Below are 16368 nucleotides of genomic sequence, written 5' to 3' on the forward strand. Positions count from 1 at the left end.
ATTAGATATGTTGACAAGGTTGAATATGCCCCCAGGGGGGTCTCAGATCATTCCCCTCTGGTGCTGTGTCTAGCTGTGCGCCCCTCCGCTACCCTGCAGAGGGCGCCGTGGAAACTTAATGCCTTCTGGTTGCACTTGTTCCCCTCACATGATAGGCTTAGAGAGGCTATGCGGGAGTTCTGGCAGGTACATGATGCTGCGGGTGGGCGGGGTGTACAGTGGGAAGCTTTTAAGGCCTATCTACGGGGTTTATTCATCAGGGAGGTACAGGCCATCAAGAGGAACACGGCGGCTCTGGGGGAGCAGGCTGAGGGTTTGGCGACTCAGCTGGAGGCCCGCTACATTGCGGACCCATCTGAGACTAACCGAGGGGGCTGGCTGGCTGCTCAGGAGGCTCTGGTTCGTATAAATTCCTCTGGGGCTGAACGTAGGAGGTTTTTTCAACGGCAGGCGTACTATGAGGAGGGGGAAACCACGGGCAGGTTGTTGGCCAGGATTGCCCACTCTCATCAAACGTCGCCTTCCATTGGGGCACTCATGGGTGATGGGGGCCGGGTTGTGAACACCCCGGATCGGGTTATGGAGGTGTTGAGGGCATTTTACGCTACCCTATACCAGTCTAGACAGGGACACACTGCTGCTGAACTCTCGGAGTATGTAGATGCCATCTCCCTGCCCTGCCTGTCAGATCTGGAGAGAGCTGAACTGGAGGCTCCCCTTACCCTGAAGGAGCTTCAGACTGCGTCGGCTTCCTTCCCTAACTGTAAAGCTCCGGGGGAGGATGGGCTGCCAATGGAGGTATACAAGGAGTATGCGGAGGAGACGTTGCCACATCTTCTGGAGGCCTTTTTGGAGGCCAAGCGGAATATGAGGTTGCCACCTTCTATGTGTAGGGCTAATGTTATCCTCCTCTTGAAGCCGGGGAAGGACGGTCTGGACCCCGGGTCCTACCGTCCTATCTCGCTCCTGCAGAGTGACATTAAGATCCTGGCGAAGGCTCTTGCGCTGCGACTTAACCGGGTAGTTGCTTCTATTGTACATGCTGATCAATCGGGCTTTATGCCGCACAAGTCGACGTCCATTAACCTGCGCCGCTTATTCCTGAACATACAATCCCCGGCAGACAATGGGGGCAGTAGGGCATTGCTATCACTCGATGCGCAAAAGGCATTTGACAGTGTAGAGTGGGACTACTTGTGGGTGGTCATGTCCAAGTTTGGCTTTGGTGAGAACTTTATTTCATGGGTAAAACTGTTGTACCAGGCCCCGGTGGCCGCTATCCGGGAGGGTGGTAGGGTGTCCCATCCCTTCTCCTTGTTTAGGGGAACTAGGCAGGGGTGCCCCCTGTCCCCCTTAATCTTTGCCCTGGCGATAGAGCCTCTAGCTGCCCTGATTAGGTCCAATCAGAACATAGTGGGATTCCGATACGGCCCCTTGGAGGAAAAGATCATGCTATACGCGGATGATACCATGCTTCTGTTAGGCGATACCTCTGGTTCTCTGAAGGAGGCTATGGAGGTTATTACTACGTTTGGCTCGTTTTCGGGCCTGCTTATTAATTGGTCCAAATCCTCCTTGATGCTGCTCGATGATCCCGAGGGTTCCCAGGAAGTGGGGGTAACGGGGATTCCTGTCTCCACTGAGTTTCGTTACTTGGGGGTGCAGGTGACCCCACAACCCTTAGACTTTGCCCGTCTTAACCTATCTCCCCTCCTCGCCCGCTTTAGGGATAAGATAAAGGTCTGGTCGAGGTTGCGCATGTCACTGGTGGGCAGGGCCAACCTCATAAAAATGATTCTCATGCCCCAGCTGCTCTACGCCCTTCACAACTCCCCGGTCGTGGTCCCCCTGAGACTGTTCCAGATTGTCAATACCATTTTTAGATCATTTCTGTGGCTGAGCAAGAGCCCTCGTATAAAGTTGGAGCACCTTCAGCGACCTAAGGAGCTTGGGGGTCTAGCAGTTCCAAATCCCTGGCTGTACTACTTAGCCTCCCAACTTCAGCATATTGCACGGGTCATGAGTGAGAAGGGAGAGGGGTCAATTGCAGGCCTTGTGGCCCACATTGTGGGCAGGGGAGATGTGGCGGCCCAATTGGAATCCTTGCGATTCGGGAAGTCTAGTAAGCGCTATCCGACCTATGTCCTTATGCAAAAGACCTGGAACAAGGCTCGTCAGCTGCAGCAGGTACTGGGATATACGGACTATAGCCCTATCTGGAAGAATGCCAGATACCCGGAGCTGGCTGGATTGCCGTACGGAGCTAAGTGGCTGGGACATGGCATCTCTCATATGACACATATATTCAGCGGTGGGGTGCTCAGATCTTTTGCTGCACTTCGGGAGGAATTTCGTCTCCCCAGGTCCATGCACTTTTATTATGTACAGTTGGCACATGCCGTTAAGGCCCAGGGGGGGGATGATCTTTGGACTCACTTTCCCGCCCCGATATTTCATTTTATGTCTACGGTTTCTGATTTTAGGGGGTTTATTTCCCATTGTTATTCTCTACTAATGAGCTCCTTCATGGATCGACACCCTCTTCGAGTGGTTCCCCGGTGGGAGGCGGATGTGGGGGTATTTGAGGATGAACAATGGGAGGAGGCTCTACAGGCTGTGCAGCTGAGCTCTCTGAATGTGGCTCAGAGATTGTCTCAACTATACATTTTGTACAGGACTCATTACACACCAGCCCGGCTGTTCAGGATGGGGAGGAGAGATTCTCCCACCTGTGGTCGGTGTATGCGGGACCACGGAGACTTAATGCATCTTCTATGGCGCTGCCCCAAACTTCATGTCTATTGGAAGGGAGTACTCTCGACGCTCTCGGGGGCCTTCGGGGTTACGATACCGGAGGACCCTAAGGTTTGTCTGTTGGGTGTTCTTGGGGGAGTTCAGGCCCCGGAGCTGGCCCTGCAGGCCATCGGGCGAGCTCTGTTTCAGGCAAGGAAATTGATACTGAGGCGATGGATTTCACCAAGGGCCCCACTGGTTAAGGAATGGGTTGCGGCTATGGGTGACACACTTAGATTAGAGAAGTATATATATCAACATAGGGGCAGCGTGGGTAAATTTGACCGCCTGTGGGCTCCGTGGCTGGCTGTGCCGGGGCTTGCCCCGGTGGAGTTGGTTCTGAACAATCTTTTGGCGGGGGTGAGGTGAGGCCCGGGGACCATTGTTACACGAAAGATCACTGTCTGCTCTGCTTGAGGTTGCTGTATCTGGTGGGGGTGCGGGGCAGTTGGGTCGGACTATTGTATGTTTTCCTGTCACATATGGGGATCTATGTTGGTAAATAGGTATGCTATTACTGCAAGTTTTTTCATGCACTTGAGTACTGTACGTATTCTGGACTCTGTATTTCTGTTCTTTTTTTTTTGTGTGTTGATGTTTTGTTTGACATCTTTAATAAAGTTTTTGCCTGATTTAAAAAAAAAAAAAATCGCTGATTGCCACCATTACTAGTAAAAAAAATAAATAAAGAAAAAATTCATAAAAATATTCTATAGTTTGTAGACGCAAAACATTTTGCGCAAATCAACCAATATACGCTTCTTGGGATTTTTTTAACCAAAAATATGTAGCAGAATACATATTGGCCTAAATTGATGAAGAAATTTGATTTTTTAGATTTTTTTTATTTTTTTTATTGGATGTGTTTTGTAGCAGAAAGTAAAATATATAGTTTTTTTTTTTTTTTCAAAATTATCGCTCTTTTTTTGTTTATAGTGCAAAAAAAAAAAAAAAAATTGCAGAGATCATCAAATACCACCAAAAGAAAGCTCTATTTGTGGGAAAAAAGGACATAAATTTTATTTGGGCACAGCATCGCACGACCGGGCAATTGTCAGTTGAAGTAACGCAATGCCGTATCGCAAAAAATGGCCTGGTCATTAAGGGGGTAAAACCTTCCAGGGCTGAAGTGTTTAAAGGGGGATTCCAGATTTTAATAAGGCCCCTTCCCACAAACCCACACAGCCACCGGCCATGGTTTTCGGGTTGAGGCCCTTGTCCCCATCAACATAGGGACAAGGTGCTTTGGGGTGGTGAGGGGTAGAGCCCTCTTGCCCAAAACACCCACTCCCCCATGTTGAGGGTATGTGGCTTGATATGGTTGGGGGGGGGGGCTTGCTCGTCCCCTTTCCTGACCTGCCAGGCTGCATGCTCGGATAGAGACCGTTTTTGTTTTCAATTTTGGCATGGGGCTCCTCTCTGAATTCCCAAAGGGCCTGGTATAGACTGGGGAGGACCCCACGCCTTTTTTTCTTTTTTTTAATACCGGAACTTTTTTTTTTTTCTTTTTAGTCAGCTCATTGGTCATTAAGGATCCTGCCGCCTGATTGAGATGAATGAGATGTGTGAATAAATTTAGTTCTAAGAAGACTCTACTGTGCTAATAATAATTCTGTTACACTATTAAATATAATGTATTAATAGTTTGTTTTTAACAGCATTCACAGCAGATGATGAGCCACAGTTAAAAAAAAAAAAAAAAAAGAAAAAACATCTCAAACTTCTTAGGACCTGTAGCACTGAGTGTTTTACCATTTATAGGGGGAAACTATTTTATTTTTATTATCATTTAAAGAGATATTCAATGTAATTCTTGAACACGGGAATCCTTGAGTATATAGTCATTATAAAGGACAACTCCACTTGGCAACACTAAAAAAGATTTATTTAGTTTACATGCAAAACATTTTATAATTGAAAGTGTCAGTGCTACCTACCTTCCTCAAGTGAGTATCACCTATGGCATAAATCAGAGCAGCAACCACCCTTTGACAGCACCCACAGCAGCACCAATTAGCTTGCTGCCTGGCCACAAGCAATCACAAGTGGTTCATCTTCCTGTCATAGTAGCAATCTATTTGAGCCACCTCCTGTCTAACCACCGCACCAATCGCAGCACTTTTTCCCCTCTGCCTGGCTCATTTAAACTAGGAGCAGCTTCTGGCTTGCTGACAGAGTAATACTTTTAAAAGCTAGCTGTCAAACCTCTGGTATGCCTTCCAGTTATCCAGCCTGTATCCTATATTGGTTCCTGTGTTCCAATTTCTGGCTTGTTCCTGGTTATCCATCTCTGCTACCCACCCTGACCTCCAACTTGTTCCTGGTTATCCATCTCTGCTACCCATCCTGACCCCCAGCTTGTTCCTGGTTATCCATCTCTGCTACCCATCCCGACCCCCAGCTTGTTCCGGGTTATCCATGTCTGTTGGCCACTCTGACCTCTGGCTTGCTGACAGAGTAATACTTTTAAAAGCTAACTGTCAAACCTCTGGTATGCCTTCCAGTTATCCAGCCTGTATCCTATATTGGTTCCTGTGTTCCAATTTCTGGCTTGTTCCTGGTTATCCATCTCTGCTACCCACCCTGACCTCCAACTTGATCCTGGTTATCCATCTCTGCTACCCGTCCTGACCCCCAGCTTGTTCCTGGTTATCCATCTCTGCTACCCATCCCGACCCCCAGCTTGTTCCTGGTTATCCATGTCTGTTGGCCACTCTGACCTCTGGCTTGCTGACAGAGTAATACTTTTAAAAGCTAGCTGTCAAACCTCTGGTATGCCTTCCAGTTATCCAGCCTGTATCCTATATTGGTTCCTGTGTTCCAATTTCTGGCTTGTTCCTGGTTATCCATCTCTGCTACCCACCCTGACCTCCAACTTGTTCCTGGTTATCCATCTCTGCTACCCGTCCTGACCCCCAGCTTGTTCCTGGTTATCCATCTCTGCTACCCATCCCGGCCCCCAGCTTGTTCCTGGTTATCCATGTCTGTTGGCCACTCTGACCTCTGGCTTGCTGACAGAGTAATACTTTTAAAAGCTAGCTGTCAAACCTCTGGTATGCCTTCCAGTTATCCAGCCTGTATCCTATATTGGTTCCTGTGTTCCAATTTCTGGCTTGTTCCTGGTTATCCATCTCTGCTACCCGCCCCGACCACCAGCTTGTTCCTGGTTATCCATCTCTGCTACCCGCCCTGACCTCCAGCTTGTTCCTGGTTATCCATCTCTGCTACCCATCCCGACCCCCAGCTTGTTCCTGGTTATCAATCTCTGATGCCCATCCCGACCCCCAGCTTGTTCCTAGGTATCCATCTCTGCTACCCATCCCGACCCCCAGCTTGTTCCTGGTTATCCATGTCTGTTGGCCACTCTGACCTCTGGCTTGCTTCTGACCATTCATGTCCACAGCCAGCCCTGATCTCTGGACTATTCTCAGTGGCCTTTAACTCCTGCTCTGAGGTACTTAGTACCTGTGTTCAGCACACAGCAATGCCCACATCTCTGTGAAGAGTAACTGATGATACCAACTGGCTCTAACATCCGGCTTTTATCTGTTCCAGAGTGATCCTAATCCCATTTACAAGATCTCACTCTGTATGCTCCAGGGTGGCTTCTACTCTGATAATTTAGCTCCCAGGTCTAACCTGTCCCACAGCGCCCTGTTCTACAATGAACCAATGGTCAGCCTACATTTCTCGGGTAAGCCTACCACTTCTCTTAACAGTGTGGCTAGAGCTAGAGGGTTTCCATTGGCATAGTTGGCATCCTGGCAGTAAGTTATTAAAAAAATATTTTTATGTATTTTTTTTTTAATAAAGATACCTAAAATTTCCAGTAACAATGTCACTCAATGATTTATGGAAGTTTCTTGCATACAAACTCTCAACAAATGCATTTTCCTGCTGATGCAGTTGGCTCGCTACTGTTTCCAGCATCTGTTATCACAAACAATTTTCCGGTGAAACGTTGCACTTTATTGTCATGTATGCTGCAAGAGGTTTGTCAGCCAGCTGAATGTAATTTTGTGCTCTGTAGCTGTTAAGGAAATTCTCAACGACATCCTTAAACACATTCCTGGCAAAATTCTCCATCCATTTACAGATCCTTTAACCACTTGGTATTGATGATGTATCTGACCTGCAGACCAACAAAAATGCTTTCCTTAATCTTGACATTAGTTATTCTTGGAAACAGTTGTCTCAAATAACAAAAACCTTCACCTTCCTTGCTCATTGCTTTCCCAAAATTTTTCATCAGTCTGGGTTTTATGTGAGGTGGAGGCAAAATACCTTTTCTGTGTCAACAAGTGGTTGATGTACCATGCTTTTTTGTCCTGGAATCAAACTCTGTTGTAGTGACCATTTCTTTTGAATGCAATGGGACTCTCCTGCATGACTGTCTTATTTACATATGTAAAAACAATACTTTGCATATGCAAGCTGCATTCCAAATAGCAGAGCCACTACTTTTGGGTCTCCACAGATATTCCAGTTGTACTTGGTGTACTGGATGGGCTTCAACAACAGTGTTCCATTGTTTTAATGTTTATTTCAGGTATGCAGCATAGCCAGCAACTTTGTTGCAGATTGGGTTTGTCTGTACCCATGTGGGAAAGTAAGTCTAATGGGAGTGGTTTCTTAATTATCAACCAGCTGTGCACCTGCAGGGCACTAATGAGAACATCTGCTGGGCCTGCATCCCTTTAGACGTGAAGTATCTCACCACAAATGACAGGGATACCTGAAATCTGATTTGTATCTTAGTGCAGACTTCTGGGAAAATTAATGAACCAATCACACAAGCAGGACATATCTGGGGGCGTTCTGAACACCTCCAGGTAGCCATTTTGCTTTGCATTTTCAGAAAAATACAGAGCTGCAGATTGAAAAGGAAAGGTCATTTTTATTAACATTCAATTACAATATGACAATTGTATATGCTATATTCTTTTGTTTTCTTTTTTATTTGCTGTTTTTTTTCCCACGAAAGTGGAGTTAACCTTTAATTTTGGCGTTGCAATGAAAAAGGTAAGTTGTCCAACAGTCCCTTTTAATAGTTCTCCAAGGCAGCAGGTGGGTAAGTTACACATATTCCTCCACGCAGAGGAACCTCCTTGCCAGTTCTTTATAGGTGTGAAAGACCCAAATGCTCTTTGGTGATGGTGGTGTTTTGAAAGGGGGACCTACACTGTTCTTAAGGGACCCTTTCTATAGAAACACTTAGCCAATAATGGCAGGTATATGGGCCGGTGTCAGGGGCTACATGATTAAGGCCCTCTTATCACAGATATGTCTTGCAGATCATTGACATTTGCAAATATCCAAATCATGACAGATATTAATACTTACTTATTAGTTTACTGATCAGTGCAATAAATGGAAAGCAGACTGGTTACTATGGGTTACCGTGCACGTGAACACTGTGGTTTGCTCTACCTTGCTGAATATGCCCAATTGCTTTTCTAATTCTCTACAAATTAGACATTTGTGCAAACTTGCAGAAAGAATTGTTTTCTCCATGTGACATCCGTCAATCAGCAGGGGCCATATTTCCACTTACATGTCCCTTCTGTCTAGAAGAAGATAAATTATTCAAGAAGCATGTCAATTTCATGTGGATGGGCTTGTCTCTCCTGTAGGAGAAGGCTTGTCTTCTCCTGTGTCCGTCAAACTGCCAGGTTAAATAAAACACAAGAGCACAACTGTGGAATATTAATATAGCGTGCAGTGCCATACTGAAAACGTAATGTAAATGTTATGAATAATTTAAGAAAGGTCACTGTTAGCCCTGTGCGACTCCGGTCTAATCCAGAAAGTGGGTAAATCGAACTGGCATTTGCACATCTTGCTTTAAATTAGATTTCTTATTTATTTAAAATGAAAAAAAGTACTTTTTTTTTAGGTTGTATATATGAAAAAATATACTTTAGAGCCCAATTGACCTTTCAGTATAAATCAGCTCAATACATTCCTGGTGCATCAAAACAGAATGTGTGCAAAGTCTTCCAGTTTGTTTTCTTTAGAAAGCAGACACAGCCTGAATGGGAAAGCCTGTTTCCTGCCAGAGTGCCATGCAGGATTCTTGCTCTCTTTGTGGAAGCAGAGATCTCTCTGCAGAGGCACGATTTACCCCCTGCTTAGTCACAGCTAGAATTCTGCAACAGCAGAGCTCAAGCTCCCTGCTGATTGGAGAGCCATAGCTCTGAATCATCAGGTGGCATGTTGGACCTATGTAGAGAGACCACTGCTTCCACATAGGGAATGATGGGTAAATCTGTGACTATAACCATCCATAGAAAAACATCACTGGATCAATCCCTTCCAAACACTATCAAATCTATTTTACTATTACACTGCTCCCAGCTTTGGTCAACACAAACACTTTCCTTTCCACCAGCTGAGGTCCACAAAAAATGAAAAATGAAAAAAGACAACTGTGGAAAATGATTTTATTTCTGAGAGATGATACAATTAGTGTGACAAAAATCACACCTTGTTGATTTTGTAGAGCTTTTTACATTTTTTTTTATTAAAAACTTTGGTGCCCATTTTTTTCATTTATTTGAAGAGAGATCTGTCATTTCATCCAGAATTTACTTGGTTGTGTTTTTTTTTTTGTTTGATTTTTGAGTACAGTTCAATTACCACAGAAATTCATTATATATTAGTCTTTGTTTCATAAATAATACCAGTAAAATATATATTATATATATAGCCTACAAGAGGTTCAGAGCTCTGCTCTGACCTATAACATGTATACAAATGGAAAGATTCCAGAATTTCGGAATGTACAGCAATGTGTACTTGTCATAAGTGCAGTGTGGGGTTAACCGTTACAGTTAGGCCGGCCTTTTCACTAAGAACTCTAAAGCCTGTAGTTATTTCTTAGTTAAGTGATATTGGAAATGTAGGCAAAATGGCTACCTCATCTGTAAGCTCATGTCTGTGTTTCGAATCTCAGGCCTTCCTTCTTCCTTAAAGAGACATTGTCACCTTTACCATCGTTTTATCTGCACTGCCTTTGCCTCCTTCCTCCATCATGGTATGTTCTGACATTAGTAGTGTCAGTGCTGTGGAAAAGTGGTGGTATCACTTCAGTCATGTGACAGTGCTCAGGTCTAGTGATTGGCTGCTAAGCCTTGGCACTGTCACAAATGAGGTCATATGCTCCCCCATATTGGAATCTATGGGTAGTGTTGCCACATTGGATGGAGGAAGAAGCAGAGGCATGGTTAGTATAGGTAGGGAAGGGGTTCTTTGCAGATACATTGTCCCTTTTCCCTGCATGGACAAGGTGACAGTGCCTCTTTAAAGTAAACCTGTGCTTTTCTCATGCAAGTCTATTTTCTAGCCACAATGGTTACCTTTACTTTGCAACCCTGCCACTTGGGCTGGCCACTGTGTAGGCTCCAGTTTGCAATTTAGAGCGTACATAAGGCTAAGAAATCACTCCTTGGCCCTATAGGACAGTGCTTAAAATACCAATCATGTGAAAGGGGGGATAGTGAGTCACATGACCCCCATATTTAGATGTTTCTGGGGGCTTTATGGAGCAGCCTAGCAGTGATGGAAACTTGAGTATATGCACTTGGTGGGACTATCAATAAAATAAACCATTTTGGTTGGCCCTGCATGGGGAAAGCACAGGTGTACTTTAAAGGCCCATTCTACAGTTCATATGTTAGTTTTAGGTGAGCACTTGTGGATTAAAACACCCACTAGCTTCCTGTTTTCCAAGACTCCATTGGTGAGGTTTCTCAACAGTAGTTTATGTCTTTGCCCATTCCTAGAAGTCCATGATGAAGATATCACTCTCATGAAGCTGAAATCCTATATGCATTATGTAGGCAAATGGTTGTGTACACCTGTCCATCACACCACTATAAAACCAAAAGTCACTGGTTTTACTGATACTACTCCAAATTGGATTCTGGTGCTTCCAGTGAAGGTTAATGTCACAGCGTACAAAATCATTCTAGATAACAGTGCACAAAGCCAGGTCCATAAAGACATGGTTTGATGAGTTTGGTGTGGAGGAACTTGCAAGCTTTTCAGGAGCTCTGACCTCAACCCTAGTGAACACCTTTGAGATGAATAGTGCGTCAAGTCTTCCTGTCCAACACAGTGTCTGATCTCGCTAAAGTTGTTTGGACTGAATGGGCATACATTCCCACAGACGACTCCATATAAAAGTTCATGGTTTTAGAATAGGATGTTCAACAAACTCCTATAGATGTGATGGTCAGGTGTCCACAAATATTGACCACATACTATATCTCTTTATACTTCATTAGGTTGGACAAATTAAGGTAGTGTAATCTGGTAACTGAATAGAACTGCTAGTTCAGGTTAGGTATTCTTGCCCCCATGTTCCATGAAAGATATGGAAGGCTTTCATGTGATTCCATCACCCTGCAATAATGCAAAACTGAAATATTACTGAATCACACACCTGCCTTTTGGTAATGGCAGAGACAAGATCACCCAGCTAGGTTGGTTAGCGGTTCCACCACTGAATCTACCAAAACAAGTAAGCGAATAGGATCCCTTCATAATGGTTGGTGGGAAGCGGGTGAAGCTGGGAACTCTATTACAGAGATATAACTTCCAGAATCTCCAAAAGATATAAAAAGACCAAACCCCATCCACTTCATCCTAAAATATCAGTTTCCTGCAGACTGATTATTTTTGTGCTTTTCTGGAAATGTATCTGTTGTTTTTTCCCAGGCATACCGTATCCCATTATTAAAAATTTCTTACGGATTTTGTGTTTCCCTCAGAAATTAAATTTGCCAGTAAGATCTTTCTTTTCCCTTTGGATTTTTTGCAGTCTCTTCTCTCCATTTTATTATCGTAATTTTCGGCTTTGTGTTACGGCATGTATGCCTAGAGCTTCACTGGCTCCAAGCAGCGCAACATTATGGAGCTCGCTATAAGGCTTTTCAATTTTCTACTGCGATGGTTTCATCACCCTCAGTGGAAGTCTTGAAGGACCATCTCCCAGCGTTGACTGATGGCCGTGGTCTCGCACGGGTTGATTACGATCTCGCGGTTGTTCTCATCTGCGTCGCCAATGATTTCCGTATCCAGGCAGAAGTGGGAAGCCATATGTTCAATGTGAGAGCCCACTTTACTCCATCGCTGACAAAAAAAAGGAATAAAGAAAGATTTAACTAAACAGAGAATGTACACGCTGATTGTACATAATAAAGTACATGTAAACCCAATCACTAAAATATCTTAGAGGTATTAACATGTTAACATCATTTCAAAACTAATTCCTCTATATCCAGAAAACCAAAATGACTCCTATTAGGACTTTGAAGGCAACTTTTAATCACAAAATCAGATTAAAATATCAATGTTTAGTATTCCAGTTTAAAAAGACTTTACCACATATATTTACATCACATAATAAAAAAAATATTTTCAAGAGTGGATTGCAACATCATTGATTACAGATCCAGATGGTATCCTCTATAGCTGGTGATGATTAGTTCACAATCATTGGGCTTGCTTGTTGACCCACTCAGCCTGGGCCTAAAAATGATCTTCCTCAGGGATAAGATACCATTCTGGAATATATATAATATTTTGCTATCCAATATATTACATTACAATTTTCATATAAATATTCCAACCATCATAAAACGTTCAAAGGCTTACATGATCATGTTACACGGATTTTGTATGGAAGTAGGATGTCCAGATCCACATGGAGAAACTCCACATGGATCTGAATAAAATAATGATCGTACAATTTTTCGTAAATTGTTTTTGTTGAAACTACAGGATGTCCAGAGACGTAGGGGACTCTGTGGCTGGAGACACCCCCTTTCTGTATGCCCAACACAGACGGGCCCCCCAGACAACCTTCAGTGTAGGGCCTCCAACCCAGTGACATTGGATGATCCTCTTTGCTAATGCGATGCATTGCGGGAGGTTCTTTCTTTTTTATTTATGGGGTCACACTGGCTGTGACCAGGAGTGTGGGCTTTACTTCCGTATCAACGGTGATCTCCAACATGGGGCCCGCTCGGTCTCTGGAAAGGACATCTACAGGGGCCGGACATGACGAGGCCATGTCCGATGGCTGCGCATATGCGGTGAGGGAGACCCTGGAGACCACGCAGTGGACTCTATTTTCCCAGGTCTTGTGACAGGGAAATGCGATCCAGATCCCCAACTCCCAAGGGTTTGGTGAAGTAGGGAATAATGTGTTTTAGCTAATTGACACAAATAAATTCCTTATATAAGGAACTCCCAGGGCCACTCTAAATTAGAATCTCACAAACAATCTACTATACGGGAAAGTGGATGGCAAATATACATGGAACAATGTCATAGTCGTAGTATCTTTTTGTTTTATTTAAGTAGTATTTTTAATATCTGACCATTTTTTTTTAATACTGCCTGTCTAGTTGATTCTCATTTGGTCCCCCCCACTCCTCTTCAGGTTTGAGTACATCTTGGGGTTGTGCTAGGAAAGAGAGGGGGGCTTTTGGTATCTTTCCTTACAGCTAAAATATGATGTATATCAGTTCCATGTCTTAAAATTTGAGATTAGACACACAATTATTTTTGAGTTTGGGTCTGCTTCCCTATAAATACAGTATTGTACATATTTAAGTGATGCCTAAATAAAGAGATCTGGGACACTTATATCCTACTATGTATCATCCTACTTTGTACCAATACCTGGTTTAATGATCATGGTATCACTGTGCTTGATTGGCCAGCAAACTCACCTGACCTAAACCCCATAGAGAATATGTAGGGTATTGTCAAGAGGAAGATGAGAGGCACCAGACCCAAAAATGGGAAGGCCGCTATTAAAGCAACCTGGGCTTCCAAAACACCTCTGCAGTGCCACAGCTGATCGCCTCCATGCGACGCCGCAATGATTTAGTAATCATGCAAAAGGAGCCCAACCAAGTATTGAGTGCATACTATACTGTACATGGACATACTTTTTAGCAAGCCAACATTTCTGTATTAAAAATCCTTTTTTTTTTTTTTTTTGGTCTTATGTAATATTCTAATTTTCTGAGATAATGAATTTTGGGTTTTTACTAGCTGTAAGCCATAATCATCCCAATTAAAAGAAAGAAATTGCTTGAAATATATCACTCTGTGTGTGTCTGTAGTAAAATATTATCTGCACTTCCTCCTTCCATACAAAATCAGTGTAACATGGTCATGTAAGCCTTTGAATGTATTATGATGCTTGGATTGCTATATGTAAATTGTAATTAATGGGTAGAGCTTCAAAGGGAAGGTAGTAAGGGGATAGTAATATTGGTTGTATGCTATAGGCCCCCCAACCTATCACAGCTTGGAATGACAGCAAGGCTGGGAGATGTCGTTATAATAGGGGACTTCAACTATCCGGATATAGACTGGGTAGAAGAAACTGCGCATTCATCTAAGGCTCGCCATTTCCTAAATGTTTTGCAGGACAATTTCATGGGTCAGATGGTGAATGCACCAACAAGAAACAATGCGTTACTAGACCTTCTGATTACAAATAATACAGACCTGATTACGGATGTGGAAAAAAGCGGCAACTTAGGAAACAGTGATCCTAGATCAATTAGTTTCAGTATAAATTATAGAAATAGGAAACACAAGGGTAATACAAGGACACTGAATTTCAAAAGAGACAATTTCTCTAAATTGCACTCTATGCTAGATGATATTAAAATGGAATATAATCCTAGGAACAAAGAACACGGAGGAAAAATGTGAGTGCTTTAGGAAAATACTAAATAAAGGTATTGGCTAGTGCATTCCAACGGGGAATAAGTTTAAAATAGCTAAAATAAACCCTGGGTGGCTAAACTCCATTATAAAAATTATAAAAAAACTAAAGAAAACTAAAGAAAAGGCCTTCAAAAAATACAAGGCTGAGAGGTCATTGGCAGCATTCCAAAATTACAAAGAATGCAATAAGAAATGTAAGAGCTAAATCAGGGTAGCTAAAATAGAACACGAATGGCACATAGTGGAAGAGAGTAAAAAAAATTCTTAAAGTACTGTATTTATCGGCGTATAACAGGCACCGACGTATAACACACACCTCAATTTTAGGAGGAAAATTTTATGAAAAAAAGCTTAAATTTAAAATAAACAGCTTTGAACTCAGAACCTTTTTTTTAAATCAAATGCAGCCTCACCAGTGCCCGTGAATGCAGCCTCGCCAGTGCCGTGTCCAGCAATGCAGCCTTGCCAGCGCTGTGTCCAGCAATGCAGCCTCGCTAGCGCTGTGTCCAGCAATGCAGCCTCACCAGCGCAGTGTCCAGCAATGCAGCCTTGACAGCGCCGTGTCCAGCAATGCAGCACCGCCAGCGCCGTGTCCAGCAATGCAGCCTCGCCACGCAGTGTCCAGCAATGCAGCCTCGCCAGCGCAGTGTTCAGCAATGCAGCCTCGCCAGCGCCATGTCCAGCAATGCAGCCTTTGCCAGCGCCCTGTCCAGTATTGCTGCCTTGCCAGTGCTATTGCACAGGGTGGGCCGGGCCGAGAAGAAGGGAGGACGAGTGGCTGCTGTCATCTGAAGTCCCGGCGCCTATGATAGATGTCACACGTCCGGGCATTGGGCCACTGTGCTGTCTATCATAGGAGGCGGGACTTGCTATGACAGCGACCGCTCGTCCTTCCTTCTGCTCGGCCTGGCCCGCCCCCTCTGCCTCTCAGCCTGGCCTTTTTTTTTTAAATATATCGGCGTATAAAGCGCACTGCTGTTTTGCCCTCCATTTTTAGGAGGAAAAAGTGTGTGTTATACGCCGATAAATACAGTATATAAATGGTAAGAAAGTGAGGCCAGAGCACATTGGCCCCTAAAGGACGACGAAGACAATCTGGCTACAAAGGACAGAGAGAAGGCAAATGTGCTAAATAAATTCTTCTCCTCAGTCTCCAAAAGAATTGGAGGGCAACATTAACCCAGCTTGTAATGTTAAAGTTAATAACATGTCACAGGAAGCACCCTCTTGGTAACAGAAGACAGACTCAGAAATAGACTTGAAAAACTTAACACAAATAAGTCACCGGGACCAGATTGCTTACAGCAGGGGGTCCTTGAAGAACTCAGCCAGGTGATAGTCAGACAATTGTTCCTAATTTTTATGGATAGTCTACTGACGGGAATAGTACCAGCTGATTTGAAAAAAGCCAATGTGGTACCAATATTTAAAAAAGGGCTGAGAAACTAAAGGCCGGTTAGCCTAAAATCAATAGTCTGTAAGATATTGGAAAACTAAACACTGGGTGGTTAAACTCCAACATAAAAATGCATATTAATGCTAAAGGAAAGGCCTTCAAAAAATACAAGACTGAGGGGTCATTGGCAGCATTCGAGTATTACAAAGGGTGTAATAAGAAATGTAAAGACGAAAATCAGGGTGGCTAAAATAGAACACGAGAGACATATAGCGGAAAAGAGTAAAAAGAACCCCAATAAATTCTTTAAGTATATAAACAGTAAGAAAGCGAGGCCAGAACACATTGGCCCCATAAAAGACGATAAGGGAGTCTTGGCCACAGAGGACAGGGAAAAGGCGGTAGTGTTAAATAATTTCTTC

General features: G+C 43.7%; 1 protein-coding gene across 1 annotated transcript in view; it reads right to left on the reverse strand.

The window, feature by feature from the left end:
- Window positions 1–11481: 11481 nt before the first annotated feature.
- The window catches only part of GALNT14 (polypeptide N-acetylgalactosaminyltransferase 14), a 773014-nt gene continuing 768127 nt past the window's right edge, over window positions 11482–16368 (reverse strand). The window contains exon 15 of the mRNA XM_082252551.1: window positions 11482–11928. Coding sequence (XP_082108677.1) covers window positions 11761–11928 — 168 coding nt within the window. The 3' untranslated portion in view covers window positions 11482–11760. The remainder of the gene's footprint in view (window positions 11929–16368) is intronic.

Source organism: Pelophylax lessonae (assembly GCF_965119305.1).
Source record: "Pelophylax lessonae genome assembly, chromosome: 3".
NCBI lineage: Eukaryota > Metazoa > Chordata > Amphibia > Anura > Ranidae > Pelophylax > Pelophylax lessonae.